General features: G+C 52.9%; 1 protein-coding gene across 1 annotated transcript in view; it reads right to left on the reverse strand.

Annotated features, from left to right (window-relative positions):
* LOC101683029 (guanylate cyclase D-like) overlaps positions 1-24,849 on the reverse strand; it is a 34,757-nt gene that overhangs the window by 2,476 nt on the left and 7,432 nt on the right. The window contains exons 4-17 of the mRNA XM_004768213.3: positions 22,584-22,668; positions 21,812-21,908; positions 21,599-21,727; positions 20,134-20,214; positions 19,425-19,601; positions 19,035-19,191; positions 18,606-18,755; positions 15,057-15,205; positions 12,181-12,344; positions 11,564-11,756; positions 5,179-5,353; positions 4,089-4,187; positions 3,156-3,250; positions 1,740-1,825 (exon numbers count right to left, since the gene is read on the reverse strand). Of these exons, the coding sequence (XP_004768270.1) occupies positions 1,740-1,825; positions 3,156-3,250; positions 4,089-4,187; positions 5,179-5,353; positions 11,564-11,756; positions 12,181-12,344; positions 15,057-15,205; positions 18,606-18,755; positions 19,035-19,191; positions 19,425-19,601; positions 20,134-20,214; positions 21,599-21,727; positions 21,812-21,908; positions 22,584-22,668 (1,837 nt within the window). The remainder of the gene's footprint in view (positions 1-1,739; positions 1,826-3,155; positions 3,251-4,088; positions 4,188-5,178; positions 5,354-11,563; positions 11,757-12,180; positions 12,345-15,056; positions 15,206-18,605; positions 18,756-19,034; positions 19,192-19,424; positions 19,602-20,133; positions 20,215-21,598; positions 21,728-21,811; positions 21,909-22,583; positions 22,669-24,849) is intronic.

A 24,849-nucleotide genomic window follows, 5' to 3' on the forward strand; every position in this document is an offset into this window, starting at 1 on the left:
GCATGATAGACATCATCAGCGTCTGGGTGAGAAGGGAATCCCCGCATTTCAGGGGAGAGGCATGGGGCTGGCTGACGTGGAGCCTGAGGAGGGTGAGTTGGAGAGGAAGGAGCCCAGCTGGGAGGACTGGGGCATATTTCTGGGAAGAGGGAGGGCAAAGGGGAAATGCTGCTCCAGCTGTGGGTCGGGTTGAGAACCAAAACTGGCCCGCAGATCTAGAGACACGGATGGAGGTCATCAGTGACCTGCACGGAATCTTCTGCGTGCGTGAGGGTGAAAGTCAGACTGCGGGGGCTGGGCAGGGAGTGGTGGGTGAGGAAGTGAAGTCACCATGAGCTGACAGGCCTTCTGAGAAGTGCGGCTCCCTGTGGGGGTGGGACCTGGAAGGCTGGGAGACCGAGGCCTGCTCTTGGAGGGGCAACAGAGGCGGGCTGGAGCAGAGGACCTTGGTGGACAAGGAAGGGACACAAAGGGCCATAGCTGTTCTCCTGCAGATGGGTGAGCCAAGGTACTGTGGCTCTCAGCCCCGGGAAAGGCCCCGGGGCCACCTGTGTTCCTCACCCCACATGGCTGCCCCAGCAAAGTGTCCCCACAGACACTGTGAAGCAGGAGGACTCTGGGCTGCGTGGAGGCCTTTCTGAGAGCAGAAGCTGTTTCTGCACCCAGGAGGCTGGAGTGGCCTTATAAAAAGGGAGCCCTGTGTGTCCTACAACCTGGCCTGTACACTGGTGTGGGCCCGCCGCCCTTCACTGGCCCTGCTGGGCTGGACCCCACTCTGTGTCAGGGGGAGGCACTTGAGATGCCCTTGGAGCCCCCAGATGGCAGATGGAGAGGAAATGGCCTCTGTGAGCAGCTCCCTGCCCATAGTCCCTACCCCACCAGTCAGGCTAGTCTTTTCCCCAGAAGCCCATGTGTATCCTGCACACTTCCTGTCTTCAAGAGGGAGCAGCCTTTGGTGGGTGGTGGGGGGTGCCCTGGAAGAGTTGAGGAGAACCAGTCAGAAGTTCTGATGACAGAAAACTCTAGTGGAGCTCAGCCTCCACAACTGCAATGAGCCTGTGGACCCCAGGACCTTCTCATCTCTAGGAAACTGTCATTTTTGGCCACTGGCGACACCCGGCCACTCTGCTCTGGGCCCTCTGTGGACTGGACTGTCTGCTGCTTGAGAAGAACACATCGCAGCAGAACAGCTTTCCCTCCCTCCACCAGCCGGCCTGTATCCCTCGGGGAAGGACACAGGGTCACACAGGACAGACGACAAAGGGAAGAGCCAAACTACCAGGCAGGCACCAGCGCTCTAAAGCGTGCGTGTCCTTTGATCTATAAATTCCTCATCTGCAGAAATAGTCTGAACGGCGACAAACGCCCGGTCACTTGTTATCAGCACGTCACGGGGACCTGGCTCAGGAAGGGAAGACTGCGCATGCGCGGCCGCAAGAGCGAGGTTGCCCCAGCTCCGCAGGGCAGAATCGACGCCGTCGCGAGGGAGGTGTCTCTGTGACGTGCTCTGACCCAATGCAGAATGAAAGACCAGCCCAGGCAGAGACCTCAGCCACAACCCACGTGGCAGCAATAGGCCCTCTCTCAGCAGTGGGAACAGGGGACTCCTTCATCGCTAAAGAATTCTGTATTTTCCCAGTTTTCTACATTGGGCAGGTGATACTCTTATAATCAGAAAAAGAACAAACCCAACTTCAAACAAAAGAGGCTGAGCTTTGGGGGAAATTCCTCTTACTCACCCAGGTTTGATGTCCAGAGGTGTGGGGAGGACCCCGGGGAAGCCTGCCTTCCCCACCAGCCAGTAGGTCTCCTCTACGCCCTTCCCCTGGAGGAGAGAGGAAAGGGGATTGAGCACAGCTTCTCAGGCAAGGCCAGAGGAAAGGGCACAGCTGCGAACAGCTCCAGTGCAGAGCAGCCTCTGCCAGACTGTCTGGGTCCAAATCCTGGCTCCTTCCCCGGCTAGCTGTGTGACTTGGGCCAACTTACTTCACCTGTCTGTTCCTCAATACCTCATGAGTTGTTGTTCTGTTAGAGAAGTAACTGAATAAGAATAAATCATGAATTCTATGACCAGCAGATCTGGCATGCTAAGATCCCAAGATGCTACACTCTGTGATTTTCCCCAACTGTTGCAGGACCCCTTGACTGGGATAGGGGTATGGCTTCCTGGAACTTAGGAGTAGAGGAGGCATTAGGGACTCTGGGTCCAGGGATGGGTATTGCCCCGTGGAGCCCCCAGGCCATCTTGAAGAAGGTCTGATTGGTGGGCTGCCCTCCCCGACCCCTCTCTGCATTCCCCTCCAGCATCAGAATCCTCTGTTCCTCAGGACATCTCATGCTTACCCTGCAAACAAGCCTTATTCTAGTTCATGCTTCCAAACCTCCAGAGCAAAGGATTGCACACATGCCAGCCCTCACAGGCTGTGTGACCGTGGACAATTTGCTGCACCCTCCTGCTGTGACATTTCACAGTGGGATGAAGTCAATTCCACGGAGCACACAATTTCTGGGCTCCTGTCATGGTTCTGGGCCTTTAAATGTCTAGGCCGTCCTGGTCTTACCACCAGCCCCTGACTGTACCCAAGGAAGTAGGGTAGAAAGAAAAGTCACTCACTCGTGGGAAAACTAAAGCATTATATTTATTGAATGTTAACACTTCAAAAAAGAATGCAGAGGTGCTCGTGGGCAGGGATCCCCTGGTATCACCCCTGCAGCAGCAGAGGGCGGTCGTGGGAAGGGTGGGTGCACAGAGAAGGCAGGCTAGCCACAGCCGGGGAAAGGGAAGCTGGGTGTCCCCCGGTCGGGGCAGGCTTCCATGGGAGGTGAGATGTGCTCTAGGGTCCTGAGGGATGAGTAGGAACCTGAGGATATTATGGAGAAAGCATGGGCCTTAGAGCCATCAGCCGTGGGATGCCACCTACCTGACTGCAGACGCATCACTTCGCCAAATTTCATTTCCTCAACTATAAAATGGGAACATTGATCCTTCTTTCATGATTGCTGGGACAATGGTGATCAGCTCCATCCTCAACTACAGACAGGCATTTCCTTCTATGTCAGTCAAATGAGTAAGAATCTTGCCTGCTGCCCACAGAAACTGGAATGGTGGTGGTGGTGGTGGGGTCCATCAATTCCAGGAAAGAAAGTTCCCTTACCTTTAGCTCAGTCTGGCCTCTGATGTCAATTCTGTAGCCTTCGTCCAGGCTGAGCAGTGTCTGGACTGTGCTTCTGCTGACGTGAATTCTGTATGCTGACAAGAAAGGTCACAAGTCACCACCTGGAAGCAGCATCCCTAGTATTCGGGAATATCATCAAGACCAGTAACAGGCCCAGTTCCAGCCAGTAATGTAAAATTCTGATTTAGACGACACCCTTCACCTGACCTTTATGTCCCTCTGGTAGCCTGTTGGTCACTAAAATAGAGACCTTGAGGAAAAGCAAACTCCATAGACTGAGGGCTTAGAGGAACTTAAGATGAAGTCAGAACCCCTAGGAACATAATTTTCACTTACAGGGAAGTTTGTAAAAGCTGAGTCAGAGCAGATAAGCAGTTATTTTTATTTTAAGAGCAGGACTCCCCACTAGGGCCCACATATCTAGTCATTCAGGATGTGTACCAAATGACATTAGGGAACACGTGACTTCTACAGCCAAAGGCTGAGGTCCTAGGACTCCAACTTTTGCACCTGCTCTAACCAAGCCATCAGAGTGGCTTCTCCTGTCAACAAGGGCCTAAAATGGCATTTAAAAATTGAGAGGGATCTCCTCCTTGTAAAGACGTGGAAACCAAGACCTAGAGGAAGAGTATTTTCCTCGAGGATATCAAGCAAGGCAGTGACAGATTTGGGCTAGGACCCAGGCTTCCTGCCTCTCAAGTCATTGTCTTCTCTTATGAGATCATCACAAAATCCCCATGGAAAGTTAAAAGATCCAGTGAAATACATTATCTCCATAGAGTTGTTTCACTGACAACTAAGGTACGCTGCCACCAGGTGGTGGTTTGGTTACTAAGCTCTGTTTCAAACAGCCAGGCTGCAAAGGTTGTTCAGAGTCCTCACTCAGGCAAGACAGAAATATCCAACACTCACGCAGCCCTGTGGACTCCATCCGGGATGCAGTGTTAACAGTATCACCAAAGAGGCAGTACCGGGGCATGGTGAGACCGACGACCCCCGCCACACAGGGTCCTGAAACTCAAATGTACCCAGTGAATTCCTGGAAGTCCTAGACCCAAAAGAGGTTCCCATCACAGTCTTGCCCTTCCCCCCACCACCCCCAGCCCTACTGTCTCTACCCCACTTCCTGGGCTCCAGCTGGGGGTGAAGATGAAGCTCTATGGAATCTCCGACCATACCCAGAGAGGAGATGATATCTGTGCCAGGGGGTAGGGGAACACAGATAAGTCAGAGCCAGTTTTTGTTCCTGGGGAGCTCCCAGCCTGGTTGGGCGGGGTGGGGGGTTGTGTAAGCTGTGATCAGTATTGTCAGATGGAAGGATCAGAGCTGTGCCAGCCCAGAGAGAGTGGTCTGATCCAGCACAGAGGATCCAGCACAGGAGGTAGTGCGTGAGCTGTGTCTTGGAGGACAAGAGAATGAGTGGGCAGGGAATGGCAGATGCCAAGGCACAGAGACAGAGTCCACGTGTCTATGGGAAGCGGCAGCAGCTGGGTGTGGTTGGAGGGCCAAGTGGGAAATAATGGGAGTTGAGGTTGGACGGAATAGCAAAGGGCCTGGGAGACTATGGAGGGGGGTGTCAGGAATTTGGACTTTATCCTACAGGGGAAACCATAGAGGGAGGAAGGGGTGGGGGCCTGAGAAGTAGGTGTTAGAGACCCTGTGGTCTCTCCTAGATCCATCCGAGCGAACATTTTATTGCTTGCATAATCACAGAAGGTGTCTGTCCTGCCTCTTCCATCAGACTCTCAGCTCCTCTGGATGGCCTCAGATGACTCTGACAGAGGCTGAGACAATGTGTGTGTGTGTGTGTGTGTGTATTTATATATATGAATGAAATTGAGCATCACAGATTCTTTGACTTAAAACATCTCAGAACCTTCAAATAACAGAAGAAAAAGAGGAATGCCAAATTTTCTATCCCAGAACTTTAGAATCGCAGAATCCCAGAAGCACACCAGCCCATGCCCCCTAGCCCGTCACCCCCACGGCCCCCCATTTGTACCGGAGTGAAGGCCAGCGCGGATGTAAATGGGCACGTCGGGTGCATGCTTCATGCGGAAACCTCTCACAGAGCTGAGGATATCCAGGGACATGTTGGCAATCTCAGCCGCGTGCCGACTCCCGTTGCGCCGCGGCAGGCCTGAGGCCACCATGTAGGCATCCCCGATGGTCTCCACCTAGAAGCCACAGCCTTCACACCCCAGTGCAAGAGCCCGCCCTGCTGGACTGTCCCAGAGCCCGCACAAGACCCTTCTTGGGGAGCCCTGACCCACCCTTCAAGTCTCCAGCCCAACGGTGTTGTCTCTGTCAGGACCTCCATTCCAGGTGCCCTAGCAACAGTCAGATCTGCACACTTCATAATCACCTTGGTCTGAATTGCAGTTGATGGTGCCTCTGTGGTTCCTCCCCACCCACCCTCCTTAGCGGCAAGACCTGGGCACCCCTGTCTGCACAATGCAAGGTGACGTATCAGGACTTCATTTGGAGAGGAGCATGTGCATATTGGATGCACCCTGGAGGGCTTTGGAAAATAAGTACCCCTGGTCTGTCTTCCAAGGTGTACTAGAAAAAATGTAGGTTTGGGAATCATATAGATGTGGGTCCAATCCTGCTCTGCCATTTACCTTGGACGGACCACTTCACCTATGCAAGCCTCAGTTTCCTCTAAGGTGGAATGCACGTTAAAGATAGAGTATTGAAAGAACTAGGCTCTGGTTAGCAGAAGGGAGGTGGGGGAGGGATGGATGAGACAGGGGATGGGGAGCAAGGAGGGCACCTGTGATGAGCACCAAGTGTTGAACATAACTGTTGAATTACTAAATTCTACACCTGAAACTAATATTACACTGTATGGGACCTAAGATAATTTTTTTAAAAAGATTTTACTTATCTGAGAGAGAGAGAGCACAAGCTGTGGGGAGCTGCAAAGGAGAAGTGAGAAGCAGGTTCCCTGCTTGACAGGTGTGGGGCTCGATCCCAGACCCTGAGATCATGACCCGCACCAAAGGCAGACGCTTAATCAACTGAACCACCCAGGCACCCCGCCCCCCCAAAAAATTGTTTTAAAGGAACAAGGCTTATTAGAGCTGCTCAATGGATGGACATCTCTGTCTCTACCACCACCACCATCATCACTTCCTTGGCTGATGGTGTGGGAGATGAAAGAATCCCAGGATCCCAGAACTTGGAGGTGCTTTAAAGTCCACCCACCTTCTTCCTCGATGCCTGGCCTGGCCTACTTGTACCTCTTGATAGGAAAGTCCCTCTTCTAGAGGTGGCTGCTTCCTCCTCCAAGTAACTCTGATTTAGACACAGATGTGTACTGTGGCCTTCTGCTCTGCCCCTGGCTAGGCTGCCCCTCCACCAAGTCTTTCCCTCTCCAGCTCCTGCACTGCGTCTTCTGCAGTGAGCAAATGCTGGCACGTCGGGACCTGGGGAGCAGAGCTGTCCTTCTGGCCCCCCACATCTGCTCTCCCTCAGCACCTTGGTGGGCAATAATAATAATAATACGTCCCCTGCCCCTAGGGGGCGCTGTAATTCATTAAATCTCTCCCACATTTGCTATGGACCCTGCCCAACTACCTTTGTTTCTCCCTCACCCCAACACCAGGCAGTGGTCTGCCCTAATCATGCCACATTCTATTAGATACTTAAATTTGCTCCCAGTGGGCTGGCAGTTAGGGATTCCCATGATTTGCAGAATTTCCGGACAATTCCTAACCGTTGCTCCTGGTTGCCCATGCTTCCATCAATAGGAACCTTCCTGCGGTCTGCAGAGACCCTCAGTGCTTGCTTGATGGCCTGGCCTTTCTGCCTCAAATGTTCTCTCTCAGTCCCTGTTTGCTGAGATCCAAGCCCACCCTCAGCCCAGCTGCCACTTCGTCCAGTCCGTAAGATCTTCCAGGTCACCTGTTTCCCTGCTCGGGGCTGGGAGCTCCTCCTCCCCTCCACATCACCTGCTGACGTCCACCCAGCCCTGGTGGGCTGGCGGTGAATGTGGCAGGGGTCAAGGGCATGGCTACTCCCCTCTTCATACATTTCCAGAGACGAGAAAGACCTCCCACCTCATGCCCTGGGAGGGAAAGTTATGAGTGAGCCCTGGCTATCCCTCTGCCCACCCACTTCTTCCCACAGGAGAGAGGACCCTTGGTCTGCCTGGCAAGGTTGGAAGAAGGACTAAATGCTCGAGTCCTTGGAGAGCAGCTATGACATGCCAGATGCTATTCCAAACCCTTCAAAAATATCAATGCATTAGACCGTCCATGGCAAGAATTCTACCATTTTACAGGGGAACAGTGAGTCAGAGATTTAAGTCACTTGCCAACATCACATAGTACAGATTTGAACTTGGTCAGTCCAGCTCCAGAGCCTATATGCTGTGCTGCCTCTTGATACCCTGGGTTCGGGCCCTTTCCCTCTCTATTTCGGGGAGTGTGCCTGCTGTGTGGGGTTTTCCTCTGCTACTGCCCTGCACAGAGTCAGCATGTGCGTGTAGGTCAGACCGGCCTCCCAGAGGCAGCCCCAGAGACCTATAGCTCGTAGGCCCCACTTATAGCCACCAAACGTACAGCTGCAACTCAGGGACAGTACGCCTGCTCTGGGGACCCAGCACTGCCTCGGTTGTGTTGCCTAAGGTCCAGACTGGCGGAGAGGGGCATGGTGGTTTCTCTAAGCTGTTACACTGACCTCCAGCCTTCTGTCTGCCTTCCACCTGAGCTGGGAGAGTTTGGTGTCACTAATAATCACCCCTACAACTCCAGGGACAGAAAGGTCCCACTCTCTAGGACCTTGAACCCATGATGACGATCACTCAAAGACTCCTATGATCGTCGGCACTCAGCTGCAAGCAAGGGTATACATAGGTGCGGTCCTTTTGCAGATGGGAGGACGGAGCCAGAGGAGAAGTGAGGGCAAAGGATTCCACACTAGCAAACACGGACGTGAAATCCAACTCCACCACTGACTTGCTGTGTGACCTTAGGCTAGTTACTTACCTCTCTGAACTTGGGTTACATCTGAAGGGATAATGGCCTCTGCAGGCCATTACAAGGACTCATGAAATCCCCTGTGGTAGTCCCCAGGTTGGGCCAGTCCTCTGTAGATGTTTACCTAGCTCTGGGCCCCACCCCTGACCCTTGCCCTGTTCTGTGCTTATAGAGGGAGGCCTCAGCACCCCCTCGTGGTGGTGCTCAGCGGCATCGGCATCGAGCTGGTGAATAGAGGAACCATAGCACTTCCTCTCACATGGCTTGATGGGCAAAACCATCATAAGCCACATGCACTTCACCTCTGTTTTACAAATGGGAGTGCGAGACTCAGAGAGGTCAAGCGATTTGCCCAGGATCTCTTGGCAGCATGGCCAAGGCCAGTCTCACCCGCTGGGGCTGAGCGGCTGGAGTAAGTCCTCTCCACTCCGGCAGCCCACGTGGGCTCCACATTGGAGCCATGTCCACAAAGTGTTCATTCAGTGTGCGCTGGCAGGGAGTCTCAGACCCCCACGGAACCGGGAAATGATCGCCTGGCTGCCTCCCAACCCAGACTGGATTAAAGAGCAGTAACCAGATCCTGCTGGGGACGGAGGGGAAACCGAGGCGAATGGCGGGAGTGATGAGAGAAGCACTCGCACATCGTCAGGAACAGGCTGCCTGTTTCCCCACATCTGGAGGGGTGCGCGGGCCTTGTTTTATTTCATTTCATTCTGCCAGAAAGATGCAGACCTCTTGGCCAGAGTTCAGAGGAGACCAGAAAGCATGATTCAGAGCTGGGAGGGACACATGTGTGAGAAAAGATTAGCAGGAGAGGAAGAGACAAGCCAGGGGTGACTCAGGGCACATCAAAGCTGCGGGGCTCAGCAAGATGAGATGAGAGATGAGGAATCTTTTCCTGGGGCCCATGGGGCCAGCGCGGCTCTGGAAGCAAGAGGGAAACTCGGCCAGCATGAGAGACAAGACCTCCGAACCTGAGGCTGGGGAAGGAGTGCGGGCTCTTGAATGGGGAGCTGGAGGGACACTGCGTCCTTGGAATGTTGGTGGCTCAGTTGTCTGAGGCTCAGTGTGGACAGAGCCTGGAAGTGGTGGTAGGCATGGCAGATTCCTGGCTCTACCACCTGCCGGCTGTGTGACCTTGGGCAAGTCACTTTCCTCTCTGCGCTTCAGCGAGCTCCTCACTCAGTCCGTATCTATTTCCGAAGGATCTATGGTGTGCTGGACATTGCCAAGCACTGGAGACAGAGCAATTTAGAACCATGAAGTGTGGCTGTGCTGTCCGGGGGTAGTCATAAGAGCACCGCCCAGGAGCTCCTAACCATGTCTGGGAGGGGAAGGAGGCTAACCTGAAACGGGATGGAGGAGTAGGAGGGAGCCAGGTAAGGAGGAGGGAAAGCAGGGTCTGAGGAGGAGACAACCACATGTGCAAAGGCCTGGTGGCCCTGAGAGCAAAGCACATGTGAGGAATGCAGAGGTCTGTGTGGCATGGCCAGGGATACCATTAGGGAGGTAGGTAGGGCCAGTTCCTGGAGGGTTTTGTGGGCCACTATGAACCTGTGGCTTTTTCCTGAGGTTTTCCATGACATGAGGATGGTGAGCCCCCTGGAGGGGGTTCTTGGGATCAGAATGTCCAAGTTCAACTCTCAGCTCCACATCCCATTGGAAATTTGTAATTAGATACGTCCCTTAAACACCCATTTCCTCCTCTCTACATGAGGGCACCATTACCTACCTCACAGATTGTTAGGATAGTTAAATGGATTAGTACATAAAAAGCACTCAGACTAGAGTCCTGTAAAGAGTAAGCACTCAGTAAGTATTGGCAATTATTGCTCCTGGGATACAGTACATAGTGCTATCAGCAGACCGCTTCTGAAACTTCCTGCCCAGGCCTCTTGCCCATCCTGGTTTCTGCCCCAGGGCCTGGCCCTCCCCCTGTCCCTGCCTGTCTGGAGGGCTGTAGCTGGAAAAGGACTGGTGGGTCACAAAAGAAAACTGAAGTCTGAGTGTGGTGGTTTCTGGGGAGCTCCCTCCCCACCCTCCTCACTGTGTCTAAAGCATCTCAGAACCTCCAGCAACTGCATCAGAATAAGGGGCAGATTTGGGGTGGGGTCCCCACAGCAGGCAGGGAGGGAGAGGACGCTAGTCAATTCTACAATCTCGGTTTACACAGCACTTCCTCAAGGGGGATAGGATCCACCCATTATCTGTAACCCCCTGTAAAACAGGAGTCATCATTCCTGTTTTATAGGTGAGGACATGGAAGTCCAGAGAGGGGAAGCCATTTGCCTAAGCTACACTGATGCTGGTGGCCAACCTTGGACTCAAACCCAGGATGGAGAGATGCACAAGGACTAGATCATGTAAGGTCTTGACAGCTCTGTCCCTGCTCCTCTTTCTAGTGTCCCCCAGGCACCACCCACTCCATCACCAGCCCACTTCATGTCCAGCCATTACAACCCATTCAGCATTCCTTATACTCACTAGGCCCATCCTTTCAAGGCTCCAGCTTTGGCACATTATTCCCCCACGGCTTGCCTGGAGCCACCATACCCAGACTGCCCAACACTAGGAAAAGAGCACCTCCTCCAGGAAGCCTTTCTTGCTTTTTACTCTACACATCTATCCCTAGCTGGATTGGGGGCCCTCTCAGCCTCTGCTGCCTGCCTTGATCATCACTTTGACTGTGGGTTATCTTCATCTTTCATCTATAGCACTGAGAGGTCCCGGAGGGGAGGCATGGGAGATGACTCACCTCTTGGCCCTTGCCCAGCACAGGTGGGGTTTATCTTCCCCCTTCTTGAATCTGGGTTGGCCTCTTTTGTTAAGTAAACTCTATGTCCAATATGGCTCTCAAACTTATGACTCTGAGATCAAGAATTGTATGTTCTACTGATTGAGCCAGCCAGGTGCCCCTGGGTTGGCTTTTTGACTTGCTTTGACCAATAGGATATGTCAGAAATAGCCATGTGCCCAATCCTGGCTTAGACCTCCAGAGGCTTCTGTGCTTCTGCTTTCTCTCTCAGAACACTACCACACTATGGGAACAATACCAACGGGCCTGCTTGAGTCCGACAGACTATGTGGACCAGAGCTGTCCTATTCAAGGTTCCAGAAATGTGAGAAAGCCCAGCCAAGATCAGCAGAACTTCCTATCTCACCCACACTGCCCACAGATGTATGAGTGGTCCAGCTGAGCCCAGAGAACTTTCTAGCTGACCTATAGATCTGTGAGAAGTAACAAATGCTTATAATTTTACATCACTGGGCTTCAGTATTATTTGTTATGCAGCAATAGCTAACTGATAAAAACACACAAATAAATGACAGGAAGTAAACGCATGACACAAACACAATAGTAAAGGAAGGAGGGATGTGATACCAGCCTCCCAGTCTCCTCACCTTATACACATCGTGGCTGCCCAGAACAGCATCGAACAATGTGTAGAGGTCGTTGAGCAAGCCCACGACCTCAATGGGCTCACTCAGGGCTGAGATGATGGTGAAACCCACAATGTCACTGAAGTAGATGGTGACCTGGTCAAAGTACTCTGGCTCCACAGCTGCCCCCATTTTCAGAGCTTCTGCCACAGACCTAAAGGAATGGGAAGGACCAGAGTCACAAGGTGGGAGGACCCCCTTCCCACAGTTCAGAAGTGAGGGAGGGATTTTGGGGGGAAATTCTTCGGTTGAGCATCAGGGCATCTGGGTCAGGTCTGCTTGTGGCCTGGCTGCCCTCCACCAAAAACCTGTCCCTCTCTGGACTTTACTTCCTCTGAAGTCAGTTGGGGGACACTGCCCTCTCCTTGTTCTCAAGGGAGTGAGGTAGCAGGATTAATACTTAAATAGAGCCTGGCACATATAAGGGCTCTGTGAAAATGTGCTAGATAAATAAACAATGAACAAATTGAATGAGTTCATGGAACCCAGATTTAGTGAGCCTATGCAACTATGTTGTAGATGCCATGCTCAGAGCCACCAAAGTTAGAGATACAATTAAGTCCTAAGCGGCCACTCACGGAGGGAGCATCTGAGAGAGAAGCCTCTCTGTCTTCTGCCTCTCCAGCTCCAGTTCCTCAGTCCGCTCCTGGATCAGGTCCTCCAGGTTCTGGGAATACTTCTCCAGCATCCACAGCATAGAGTCAGCAACACTGGTCTTCTTGCCTTGATTGATGCTTTTGAACTGAAAATGGAACAAACATCCCAATTCATCCATGAAGGTCAGCGCACTTGCTCTCAGGTTGGAAACCTCAGCCACAGGAATGAAGTAGACACAGTCCCTGCCTGGAGGAGCTCCACTGGTGGGGAGCAGATGTAGAATAGTCAAGGAATGCAGCTCTGGCAAGGAAAAGCACAGACAGCTGGGAGGAAGCGTAAGTTAGTTCCCTATGAGGCAGGTAGTCAGGAAGAAGCCTATGCCCAGCATAGCATTACCTCTCACCCTCGTGCTCTGGTTCTCACAAAAATACTGTAGAAGAGAAATTCTTTGTTCTTCTCAAAGATAAATGGATGGATGGATAGACAGGTGGGTAGATATGATGGATGGAAGGATGGATGGATGGATGGATGGATGGATGGATGGATGGATGGATAGTTGGTTGGTTGGATGGATGGATGGATGGATGAATGGATGGATGGATAGTTGGTTGGTTGGATGGATGGATGGACAGATGGTTAAGTAGAAAAGATGTATGTAGATTATTTACATATATAACCATTTGTACCTATTTCTTTCCTTGTTCAAAAAAAAAAAAAACAACTTAAAAAAATGATAAATAGGTAAGGACACTGGGACCAAAGGAGAAAAATACATGCTATTTTGGTCTAGCAAAATGCATGCTAGACGTTGATCCCAATTTTGAATATTAGCTTCCTAGCAACAAAACAAAGAGGGAAACAGAGATTACAAAACCCACAGAGTCCATGAGACAGTGGAGCATTAAATTGGTTGCTCAATAGAAACACAGCTACAGCGAGTTGCTGAACAGAGGGAAATATCCCTCTTAGGTCTTCATAGGAGGACAGTCACATATGGTCATAAATCATATCTTCAATGACTATCTTGCAGGAAATATGGCAGTGTGCTCCCTAAGGAGATTTACTAGAACCTTCCCCAATCCAGTTTGCACCTTTCCAAAGTGCAGTCAGAGAAGAAGCAAATTAATGATGGTCAAAGTGAAGGAGTCCATTGCTGTCTAAGTCCAGCAGCTTACTGTGTGTGCGTGCATGTGTGTGGGTGTGCGTGTGTGGGGGTGTGCATATCCAACTCCATTAATACCACTTCTCTCAACCAAACATCTGTAAAGTGGAGAGTAGCAGCAGTCCCTAACACACACCTATTTTGTATTGCTCATTAAAAGCAGAGGTGTAAGCTTTAAAAAAAAATTTTTTTTTTAGATTTTATTTATTTATTTTCCAGAGATCACAAATAGTCAGAGAGGTATGCAGAGGTGGGGGGAAGCAGGCTCCCTGCTGAGCAGAGAGTCCAAGCGGGGCTCGATCCCAGGACCCTGAGATCATGACCTGAGCCGAAGGCAGAGGCTTAACCACTGAGCCACCCAGGTGCTCCTGTAAGCTTTAAAGGTCAGTCGGGGTGGGCTTGGCAGCTGCTGACCTTGAGACACCAAGGACACAAGGCTGACCAGAAGCTCACCTCCACAAGGAAGGCCCCCATTATACAAATGAAAAAACAAAGGGTCTGAGAGGTAAAATAACTTGCCAAGGATCTCATAATTGTGGAACTGAGATCGTTCATGTGTTCATTTTATCAGCAGCCACCCCACTGGATTATTTTAAAATTTGGGATGTGTTTTCCATTGTTTTCCCTCTGGTTGCCCAGGAACACTATCTTAGGATTTGCAAATAGCAATAATTTTCTTCTTCCTTTCTAATATTCATCTTGTTGTTTAATTGCATTAGCTGGCACTCCCAGAACAATGTTAAGCGAACATGAACCCAGGGCTTTTGACTTCGAGGTTATCGTTCTTTCTCAACACCTCACTCGCTTTCTTTCTCAGAGAACCACCACGCTCTTAACTTTGTTCTCTCACTTGATGGTCACTCAAGTATGACAAGTCGGGCCAGAGTTAGTCTTTCCAGGCAGCTTTTAGGGAGGTTGAAGCTCAATAGAGCAATCAACTTGGCCAAGGTCAAGGAGGTAAAGTGCTGTGTAGGTGTGAATGCAGGCATTCTGACCCTTAGCCCCCAAACAGCGTGGTAATCCTCACCTTCATGCTCTCTCTCACGTGCCCATCCCTGCCTTCTCTGCCCCAGAGCCCTGGGCAGCATTTGTCTTCCCAGTAACCCACTGCTGGTGACGGTGATCTCTGATCCCTGGATCAATTCCAGGCTGGTGTTAGGAATTGGCTGCTGGTCCTAGTTCTATTACCCGCCCTCACTGTGGTCCCCGAGAGCTCATTTTACTCTGAGACTCAGATTTCTCATCTGTGGAATGGGGACATTACCCCTGATGCCAGAGCTGAGGTGGGGAGAGGATGTGGGAAGTCAGGGGATGTGGAAAGGGCTCTCAGAGGACACCCGTGCATTTCTCCTGTCTGTCTTCCTGGCTCTCGCTCCCTCATCACCTGTCTGGATGCCCGTCTTGCTGGCTGAGCCTCTCCTTGGCGACATGCCACTGCGGCCAGGAAAGTGGGGGTGGAAAGGTGTGACATGAAGCTGTCACCTCAGGTTTGGTGGGTTGGCCCCATGGGAGCCATTAGCCAGCTCAGTCAGGCCCACACAGTCCACCTCTACCCTGCAAACTCGTAGGGACTTGCCTCACCCATCCTGTTGTAGTTCCCGAGGCCCCTCACAAATTCCAGCCCCACCTCTCATTCCCTGAGTCACCTTGGGGAAGCCCCTCACCTCTCAGAGCACTGGCCTGGGGAGCACTGACCTGGGTGTAGATCTGGTCTAGGCTGGGTCTGTCCTCCGGAGCCTCCTCCCAGCACTGCTCCATCAGCTGGATACACTCGGGTGGCCCATGGTCAGGAGACACCAGGGGCCGGCACAAGGGAGGGGGTGATACCACCTTCCTGATGATTTCTGCAATAAACAGCATGTGGATGATAGGTTCAAGGTCCCCAGCAAGGCTTGTGGGAAGGGGTTGGCCTGGGGTTCTGAGATGGAAGGCAGGGGAGGCCTCTGGGGGTACAGGGATCAGGCCCTAAGAGTACTCTTTGGCTCCCCTGCTCTGTACCCCAGGACATGCTGGCCACTGGACCCAGGAGAGTCCAGGATGTGATCAGGGAAAGGGTCTCACGCTAGTAGCTGGAAGGGCGGGTTTTGAATTCTGGGTCTGCTATGACCTCTCTAGAAGATGGTGGAAAAGACCAGAGATTGCTCCAAGCCTCAGTCTTCCCATCTGTGAAATTAGCTTAATAAACTGCCTTCTTGAAAGGGGTGTAGAGGGAAGAGAGCATGGATGTTAGGCGGCCAGCACCTACCAGTCTCTCCCTCACCCCCAAACCCAACTGCTGCTCCCTGCCCGTGATGACCACCCATGTGCTTGAAACCTTGATGCCGTGGTTCTTTCCACCAGCCCAGCCACCTGGAGACTTTCTGGTGCCAGTTCCCCGTGGAAGAACGAGACTGTCTGCTTTCATTATCGTCATCATTATTATTTTCCCAAGACAGCCCCTACCATGATCTTCCTATCCCCACTCCCTGTAATAAAGACCACCAGTCTAAGTCGAGGTCCAACAGATCAGTTCTAGTTCTGGCTCTGCCACTTGCCATCACTCCGTGCCTCAGTTTCCCCAGATAACAACTGCTTGAAATAGCTCTGCCTCAGAAAGCTGTTGGGAGCACTGGGGGGAGCTGAGAGATCACAAGGGCCCTGGGAAAAAGTGGGGCTAAAATCAGGAAAGGACTTCTAGATCACCCAGGCACATTCTAAGTTATGTCACCTCCCTGAGCCTCAGTTTACTCACATATAAAAAGAGCATGAAACAGTCCAGACTCCTTAGGGCTCTCAGAGGTATAGTCCCCCTGAGGAGGACTGGGATTCCCCTCTCTTGGCCCAGGAACTGGGAGCCCTTGGTGCCCATGAGGAGAAGGTTCTTTCTGGACTTCAATCCCCTCCCCCACTCCTTGTTGGCCCCCTTGCTGGGGAGAGAGCATGAGTCCCTGCCTCATTGTACAGATAGGGAAACTGAGGCTCCTGGGAGTGAAGTGGCTCCCCTACAGCTACAGGGCTAGTAAAAAGCAAACTCTTGATGTGAGCCTGACCTCTTCCGGCATGATTTTCTTTGCCCCGAGGCTTCCAGCCCGCAGTCCTCAGACTCTTGAGGGCCTCTGGGTACAGGGTCTAGAAAGCTGTACATGCTTACAAAGAAGTGTGCGCATACGGAATCAATAATACACAACACACCCATACAACTCATTTGCAGAAGTCTTTGGATGAGGCTGTGATGAATACATTTCAAAATACAAATGCCTTTCAAAGTGTTGCTGATTTCAGAGCAGATTCTGTCTTCGGGTATTGTCTCAGTCAGTGGATATTAAAAACCAAATAGCAGCATGTGAGGCTCCAAACGTTTTTGCCATTAAAATGGAGTCCTCGGACGTGAACGTGCTGAAAATTACCCCCCAGGCCAGGCCGGGTCCCATGTTCCCTTACCATTCCAGACCTGCTGTCCACACCCAAGGCCTCACCAGGATTTACCAGCCATGCCTAGCTCTGTTGGAATATGCTCCATGGGTGACTCCAGAAGATTTGAGGGCAAAAGCCCTGACCCACTGCTTTCCATTTAGAAGTTCCTTCCCTTCTCTGAGCCTCACTCAGTTTTGCCTGAAGAATGCACTTGCCCTCCCCAACTACGAGCTTGTCCAGGGGAATAATGCACATGACAGAGTTCTGGAAGCTGCTAGTGCCCCCCCCACACACACACACATACAGGATCTTGAGAAGATGTTATTTCTAAGAGCAAGGAGGATCTAAATTGGGAAGTCAGGTGAGAATGTGGGTTCTCCCTATCATCATATCCTTAAAACCATTTGGGCAAATATTTATGAAGGGCCTACAAGGTGTCAGGCCCTTTGTCTAAAGAATTTCACTGAACCCTCACAACCACTCTGAGAGGCAGGCAACATGGTCCCCCCATTTTACAGATGACAAAACTGAGGCTTAGAGCCTAAGAGCGATTTACTCAAAGTTATGAAGCAGATTGGCACAGAGCTGGGCTTAGGTCGGTTTCCTCCAGTGCCTGTGCTCTTTGCATTTTTCCTCCCTGAGCCCAGGGAAGTCACCCCCCCACCCCCCCCACACACACTGCCCCAGGAAGTAGCAGGGCCTGGGCTCGCAGCCCAATCCAGTGGTGACCGTCCAAGAGTTCCAGGCCTGGTTCCTTCCCCTAAAACCTCACAGAGTCCAGGCCCGAGGGGCCATGCCCTGGGTGCCAGGCTCACACACTCCAACTGGCTGGTCTCCCCTCTCCTGGTGGGTGAATGTGGAGGGCCGGACTGCTAGGGGTGTTGAACAAATGGCCTGACAAAGGCTCCTCTCCTTCCCACTCCTCCACCTCATAAATTTGGGGCCTGGAATGCTCATTACTCACTGAGCAGGGCTTTGGTGGAGAAAGGAAGGGAGCCAGGCCTTCCGTGAGTTAAAGATTACCCACTGGGGGTGAGAGAGGATGGCAGGGTCGGTTCCATCTCTGTCCTGCCCTGCGGCTGAGATGCCAGGCCATCTGTGGGGACAGGTCCCTGGGACTAGACACAGGCAGCAGGGGGACAGCTAGAAGAATAGCCCAGGATCTGGCTCACGCTGACAGGGAACACAGAAGTGGAAGAAATGATTCTGAAGTTGGACCCTGGCACTGGGGTCAGAGAAGAAAATGTCTAAGACCAGGGGATAATGGGGAAGGTGTGAGTGTGGGTCCTGCACACCTTGAAGGAGATGAGATGCTCTTGAAGGAGCCGCACGTGGGCAGAGAAGCAAGCCCAAATACTGAGCAGCCCAGCCCAGCCACATCTGACATGGGCCAGATGTCTGGCCCATTTTTTTTGTTTCACCCCATTTCAAAGATAAGAAAACTGAGGCTCAGAGAGGGGAGGTGATTTGTGGCAAGTCATGTAGTAAGTAAGTGAAGCAGCTAGGGAAAATTGAGGTCTGTAGAAGCACAAAGTCACCACTAAGCAAGGGGTTGGTTAGAGCATGAGCCCCCAAAGATGCAGCGATGACCCTGGAAGAGGTAGAAAGGGGTGGAGGTTTTCTCCCCAAAATCAGTGTCTTCAGCCCTGGAGCTGGTCACTGCCATTTTCGGCAGAGCTGCCAAAGGCTGCCTGCCTTAAGACAAAGAAACTCAATTCTCACTGTCAAACCAGGCAAGCATGTCTGTGTGGTTATTCCCAGGGCTGGATTTCCTGATGGCCACTGGGCTCCCCAACACCATGGGGACCCCAGCCAGGGGAAGGCCATGGAAGGAAAACAGGGATGCTGTACCTTCTGCAGAGAGGCCCGAGGAGCTGTATGGTGGGCCTCGAGTCAGCACCTCCTGCAGGACGATGCCAATGCTGAAGATGTCTGCTTTGAGGGTGCCCCGCCCAGGCGCCCCTGGCGCCCGCAGCAGCTCCGGAGCTGTCCACAGCAACTCTGCAGTCACAGGGCAGGGCCACACTGTCCTCACCCACTGACCTCCAAGCTGGGCAGGGATGGGTGGGCACTTGACACATATGGTGTCCTTGCCCAGGAGGATGTGGGTGCTTCTGTTCTCCCCATTCCCAGGCAAGGAGCCTAGGGCAACTCAAGGTCATACCAGGGGAAGTGCTGGAAGGTTGGACATTTTCCCACCCCCACACCTGCCCCATAAGCATCCGATGGAAACAGAGACCCCAGAACCTACTGGTGGCCCCTGCCTACCCGCAAGCTGACCTTCTGGGGCTGGCCGGGGCCGGGGAACCCGCTGAACATCCAGGAGCTCCGCATAACCGTGGTCAGTAACCTTGAGAACAAAGCGTCCATCCACCACACAGTTGCGGGACTTGAGGCGGCCGTGGGGAAAATGCCGATGGTGCAGATAGCGCATACCCTAGTTGGACGTAACGGTTGTCCGGTAGGCCTGTGATGAATGGAAGGGGCCCCTGGTCCTCTCCGAATCCCACAGACCCTAGAAACCCTTTCTGCCTCTTCTCACTGTTTCCCACACTGTTCAAGTTTTTCTTAGACAAAGTGGAAAGAGACCAGGTCTTGGAAATCTGAGCATCCCTTATTTCCTTGCCCTCTGCATGGCCCCCCAGCTCCAAACCCAGGGAGGGTTCTCACACGGATCAAATCCAGCAGCAGAGAGGCCTTAAATGTCCAGTCCAGCCGCAGAGCCTCATTCCGCAGCAGGTCCTCCAAGCTGCCCCGGGCACAGTGCTCTAGCACTAGAGCGCTGACCCCAGGGGCCACAAAGACGCCCAGACAAGCAGCCACATTCTCATGCCGCAGCTCCCGCATCTGTTGGGGCAAAGGGCACAGTACCAGCCCCCAAGTGCTTGTCAAAGGCTGGACCAGGTACAGTCCACATTTGGGCTTCCAGTATTTAGCACCCAGCACAGGGCAGAACACAGAGAGGCACCAGAAATGTTGGATGGATGGATAGATGGATGGATATGTGGATGGATGGATGGATGGATGGATGGATGGATGGATGATGGATGGATGATGGATGGACAAATGGATGGTTGGATGAATGGATGGTCGGATGGATGGATGGATGCATGGATGCATGATGGAAGATGGATGGATAGATGGATGATGGAGAGGTGGATGGGTGAATGATGGATGGATGGATGGATGGATGGATGGATGGATAGATGGATGGATGGATGGATAGACACATGGATGGATCAAGGAAGATGGATGGATAGATGGATGACGGATAGGTGGATGGATGATGGATGGATGGGTGGATGGATGGACAGATGATGGTTCAGTGAACAAGCAGATGAAAAGCCAAGTGGAAACATCATGGGTAAATAAGTCTTACCTTTCTTAGGAGGCTGAGGCAGCTGGGCCGCAGCTCAGGGCCAGTGCCCGTTTCAAACCTCTTCAGCCACACCCACTCTCCCTGTTTGAGGAAGAACAAGAGTTCACTGCTGCTGGTCCCCAGCTTTGTGACCTTGGGTAAATCTCTCCATGTCTATTGGCCTTGCTTCTTCCCCATAAATTTATTCTTTTCTGTGTGCTCCAAGCCAGGCAGAGTATGGCTGGTGGAAACCGAGGCTAGACTTTCACTTTGGTGGGCAAAGCCAGGGGCCAGGCTTTGGCTGACAGACCTGAGTTCAGTCCTAACCCTGCCACTGTCTAGTTCTGTGAACTTGGATGTGTGACTTTGGTTCTCTGAGCCTCATGTTACCCACTGGGGGTGGGAGAGGATGGCAGGTTCAGTTCCATCTCTGCCCTACCCTGCAGCTAAGATGCCAGGCCATCTGTGAGGACAGATGAGGGACACCTCAGAGGCTAACAATTGGTGTATATAAAGCATGTTAGTTCCCAATCTCAAGGTTAGCTTTACTCTACAGACCTCAGGTACCCACAACACCCCAAAGCTTGCAAAGTGAGTAGGGTGGGAGGTGCTTGACCCAGGGTCTGTAGGAGAGGGGAGGATGGAAGAGAAGGAAGCTTTGGCCCAGGGCTCTGTCCTCGCCTTGGCCTTGCCCAGAGCTGGCTGCAGCCTTGGCCCTTTGTCCTCTGTCATTGATGGGCTTCTGCCTCCTTAGCCTCACATGGCCCATCAGTTAACTCAAAGGAGCAGACAAAACATGCTGTGTACATCATTAAAGCCTCCTTTTAGCATAAAAGAAAAAAGGCGGGATTCTGCTGGAGAGAAGGTGGAAAAGAAGGAGCGTGAGCCTCATGTCACTCATTAGCCCAGCTCTTCGACCCTGAGTCACAGAATATGAGGATGGGAGCACCAGTGAATTGTCGATCTTGAAAACCCAGCTGCTGAGAAGCCACAGTGTCCTCAGCAACTTTAGAATCCTGCTGGTCTAATCTTTGACTTCGCAGCCTTCCTATCAGCTGGTGGCGAGGCTCTGCCTAGAGGCAGAGTCTGGGGCTGGGTGCTGGCCCACACCTCTGGACCTCAGGGACCTGGAATCTCACAGTCCCTTGCTGAAAGAGGCAGGAGGGTGGCCCAGGCTGGCCCCATGAGAGAAACCCTGGGGTGGGCCCATGTCCGGAGTGCTCAGGCCCACGTGGCCAGGATCTGGGTACTTCCCAAGGTCCAGTCACAAACCATGTAAACTGGGAGCTGGGAGACTTGCTTTTCACTCCTACCATGCCACTGATTTTCTGTAGGACCCAGGGAAGTCACTTGTCTTCTTCAAGCCTCAGTTTCCCGTTCCATAATGGACTAGGGCATACCAAGCCCCAAGAGGCTGTGGGTGCCCTCTCCTTCTCCCAGACTCCAGCTCCTCAGGCCTGGACGTTGGGGTGACAGAAGCCCTCACCTGGTAAACGGCCACACTGCTGGGTTCCTGGGGGGCTGGCAGGCTCCTCGCTGACCCCTGGGCCACCGACCTCAGGCTTCCGCCGTCCACCGCACTCCTTGATTCACTCAGGCTGTCCATGTTCAGCCTCTGCAGGGAGCAGGCATGGTCAAAGGCCTGGGCCAGACTTCCATCAGTGGCTTGCCCACCCAGCCCGGGGCCTGCCCCACCTACCCGTCTGCTCGGGGGCCGATGGATGAAGGTGAGCTCCTGGGCTGTCAGCAGGATCCGGTGGGGGCCCCGCACAAGCTGCAGCTGTTGGATGCCCAATCTGGAGGCCAGAGAAAGCACAGGGTGGACAAATGATACACATGTCACTCCCAATTTGATCCAGCCCCCTTGGACCTGCACTGCCAAGGAGCCCTCTCCCCAGCAGCCCCCGCTGGGCTGGGAGGGCACCGCTGAGCACTTCCTCCTAAAGAGGCCCTCAGCCCCAGCTCAGGGTTCGCCCCCTGGCCTAGTATGCCTGCTGGTCCCTAGTTCACAAGTTCCAAATTGCCTGGAGGCTTTCTGGGGTGATCAGAGCCTAGGGTGAGGGCTGGGGTGTGGAGCCCTAGCCCTCCTAGGTATGGCTAAGGCTCAGGGAGCACAGAGAACTTCAGACCCAGGAAGAATTGTCTTTAACGCTGAAGGGCCCAGGGAGCCATCCTGGTCAAGCCCTCATTGTCCATGTTCATAGCCTGAAGCTCAGCAAGGTACAGTCCTGGGGGAAGTCCCAGGCTTCTTCCCCAGCTTTCAAATGGACATTTCGGGAGGCACCCCAGCCTTGACAGGGTGCTGACCAAGGTTCTAGGACAGACAGGAGTTCTGGGTGGTCCTGAGGTCCTAGGAGGATAGGAACGTTTCCTGCGGATGGCCAGAACTGTGCCTAAGGAAGAGACACCTTGAGGGGGTGGGGGGGGGCACCAAGGGGTGGAGTGAGGCTCCAGGGTAGACAGAGTCTTACCTGATGAGACACGTGAGGGCCCCGCCAGCCAGGACCAGGAGACAGGCCAGGGCAAAAGCCAGGAGGCTGCCAGGGGACTGTGCATCTGTTGGGGGAGCAGGGCACATGTGAGTCCTAACAGTAACAACAGCGAAAGGAGAGTGGCCCCTTTCCCCCAGCTCCTGAGCCTCCCCCTTGACCTTTCTGGGAAATGGAAACACAAACCCCACCCCAGGCGCTCCCCAGGGGAAGAGGCTCAGAATGGCCTCCAAGTGGGAATGTCCTATCTGTGCGCTGGTCATCACACACAAATACTGATTCCTAGTGTTTTCTGTCCGGGTTCTTGGGCTCCCTGTACCCAGGTCCCCATGGACCCTGCTCAGATCCGATTATAGTCCTGATCATACTATGGTCTCTTGTCTCCTGGCATATTAGGTCCCTTCCCACTAGACAGAGTAGCTGGGTAGGAGGACCTGTGTCTTACTCATCTCACTGTCCCTGGCACTCAACACAGGGCCTGGATGGGGCTGCATACAAATTTTGTACCCCTCTCAATTGCTGTCTTACTTCTTACATTACCCTCTGGGATGGGCCACTCACTACCTGTTCTGGCCGCCGGTCTTATTGTCCTTCACTCTGACTGTTAGGAGAGCCCTCCTTAGGCTGAATCCAAATCTTCAGCCCTCATGTCAGGAGTTAGATATAAAGAGGCTGCTAAGGATCACTGGGCAAGGTTGGAAGGGCTATCTTGGGCAACCCTGGCATCAGCTTAGACTGGCAAGGAGGCTAAATGCCCAGCGCCGTTCTGGAGAAAGGACATTGGCCTCTGCTGCCACAGGAAGGGGCCGTCCCTTCCTCCTTCCTTGCCTCCTCCCTTCCTTCACTCACTGGAGGATGAGCACGGCTGTCTGCCCCCTGCAGAGGTCCCCAGTCTGAGTTAAGTCTGACATAATAACAGCAGCAAATAGCTTGCAAGGCCATTACACTATTGTATTGCATTCAGCACCTATTCTGAGACTATTCTGTAGCTCAGTTCGGTTATTCTGCACAGTGACTTCTGGAAGCAGGGATGGTCATGACCACAGCTTAGTAGGAGAGAAAACAGAGAGAAAGAATGGTCTGTGAGTAGCAGAGCCCAGGTTCAAAGCCAGGCAGTTTTGCTCTGGCATCTGGCCTCCCAACCACAGCTTCAACCTGACTCCCTCCCAGGCTCCCAGGGGCTGAGCTCTGAGTCTGAATCTGGAGGCAATGAGGGAGCAGGCATAGAGCCTGCAGCAGAAAAGCGTTCCAGGCCTAGGGGGCGGCAAGTGCCAAGTTTCTGAAGCAGGAGCAGAGGCGTGTGATCAAGGGAGGGCAGGGCAAAGGAGGAGGAAGGCAGGCCAAGGAGCTGAGGGGACCAGGGTGCTGTGAAGTCCAAGGCCAGGATTCCAACGACGTGACTCCGGTTAAGGCCAAGTTCTGCAGGTTCGGCTGGGGGCATGCCAGATCTGATCACGTTTCCAAAGGATCCTCCAGCCTGCCGGGTTGTACGAGGACAAGGGGGGAAGCAGGGTAGCAACGCAATGAGAGATGATGAGGGCCTGGGCCGGGCAGGGCCAGGGAGGGATGAACCGCTCTGCTTCTGGGCCACTTCTAAAGATGGACACCCGAGGGTTTGCTGACCGATCAGATGTGGGGTGTGAGGTTAGAGGTTCCTGCGCCTCTGGGAGGTTGGGGGGCCGTGACCTGCAATGGGGAAGATGATGGGAGGCAGGTTGGGGGCCAGATCAGGAGTTCAGGTTCAGAATACACCAAGTCTGAGATGCCAACTAGACCTCCAGGTAGCATCTTACTGGACATGTCCAGTAGGAGGTGGGACAGATACAGAGTTTGGGAGTCAACAAGTCTGTAGAGGTCAATCTGGGGGCCACAAGAATGGGTGAGATGCCAAGGGAGTGAGCGCAGAGGGAACACAGAAAGGCTCAAAGCACCGAGCCCACAGGTGTCGGTGGTAATAGGCCAGCTCTGCAGAAGAACAGAAAAGGTGACCAAGAAGTAGCACGAGCCAGGGAACCTGGAGAGTGATGGAGCAGCGGGGAGGAGGGAGAGGGGCTGACACGCCCTGGCCCAGCAAGGCACAGACTGACAACTAGCCCTGGGTCTCAGCCCTGCAGAAGCCATTGGTAGCCTCAGTATGACTGCTTCTGTTACAAGAGGGTACAAGAGGGGTGGAGAGAGTCAGTGGAGAGAATTCAAGAGAAGAGGGGAAGTGACATTTAGTTCACTTAGCATGGGTGCCATTTCAAGG

This window comes from Mustela putorius, unplaced genomic scaffold (genome assembly GCF_011764305.1).
Source record: "Mustela putorius furo isolate JIRA1106 unplaced genomic scaffold, ASM1176430v1.1 tig00003987_pilon_pilon_pilon, whole genome shotgun sequence".
NCBI classification, from domain to species: domain Eukaryota; kingdom Metazoa; phylum Chordata; class Mammalia; order Carnivora; family Mustelidae; genus Mustela; species Mustela putorius.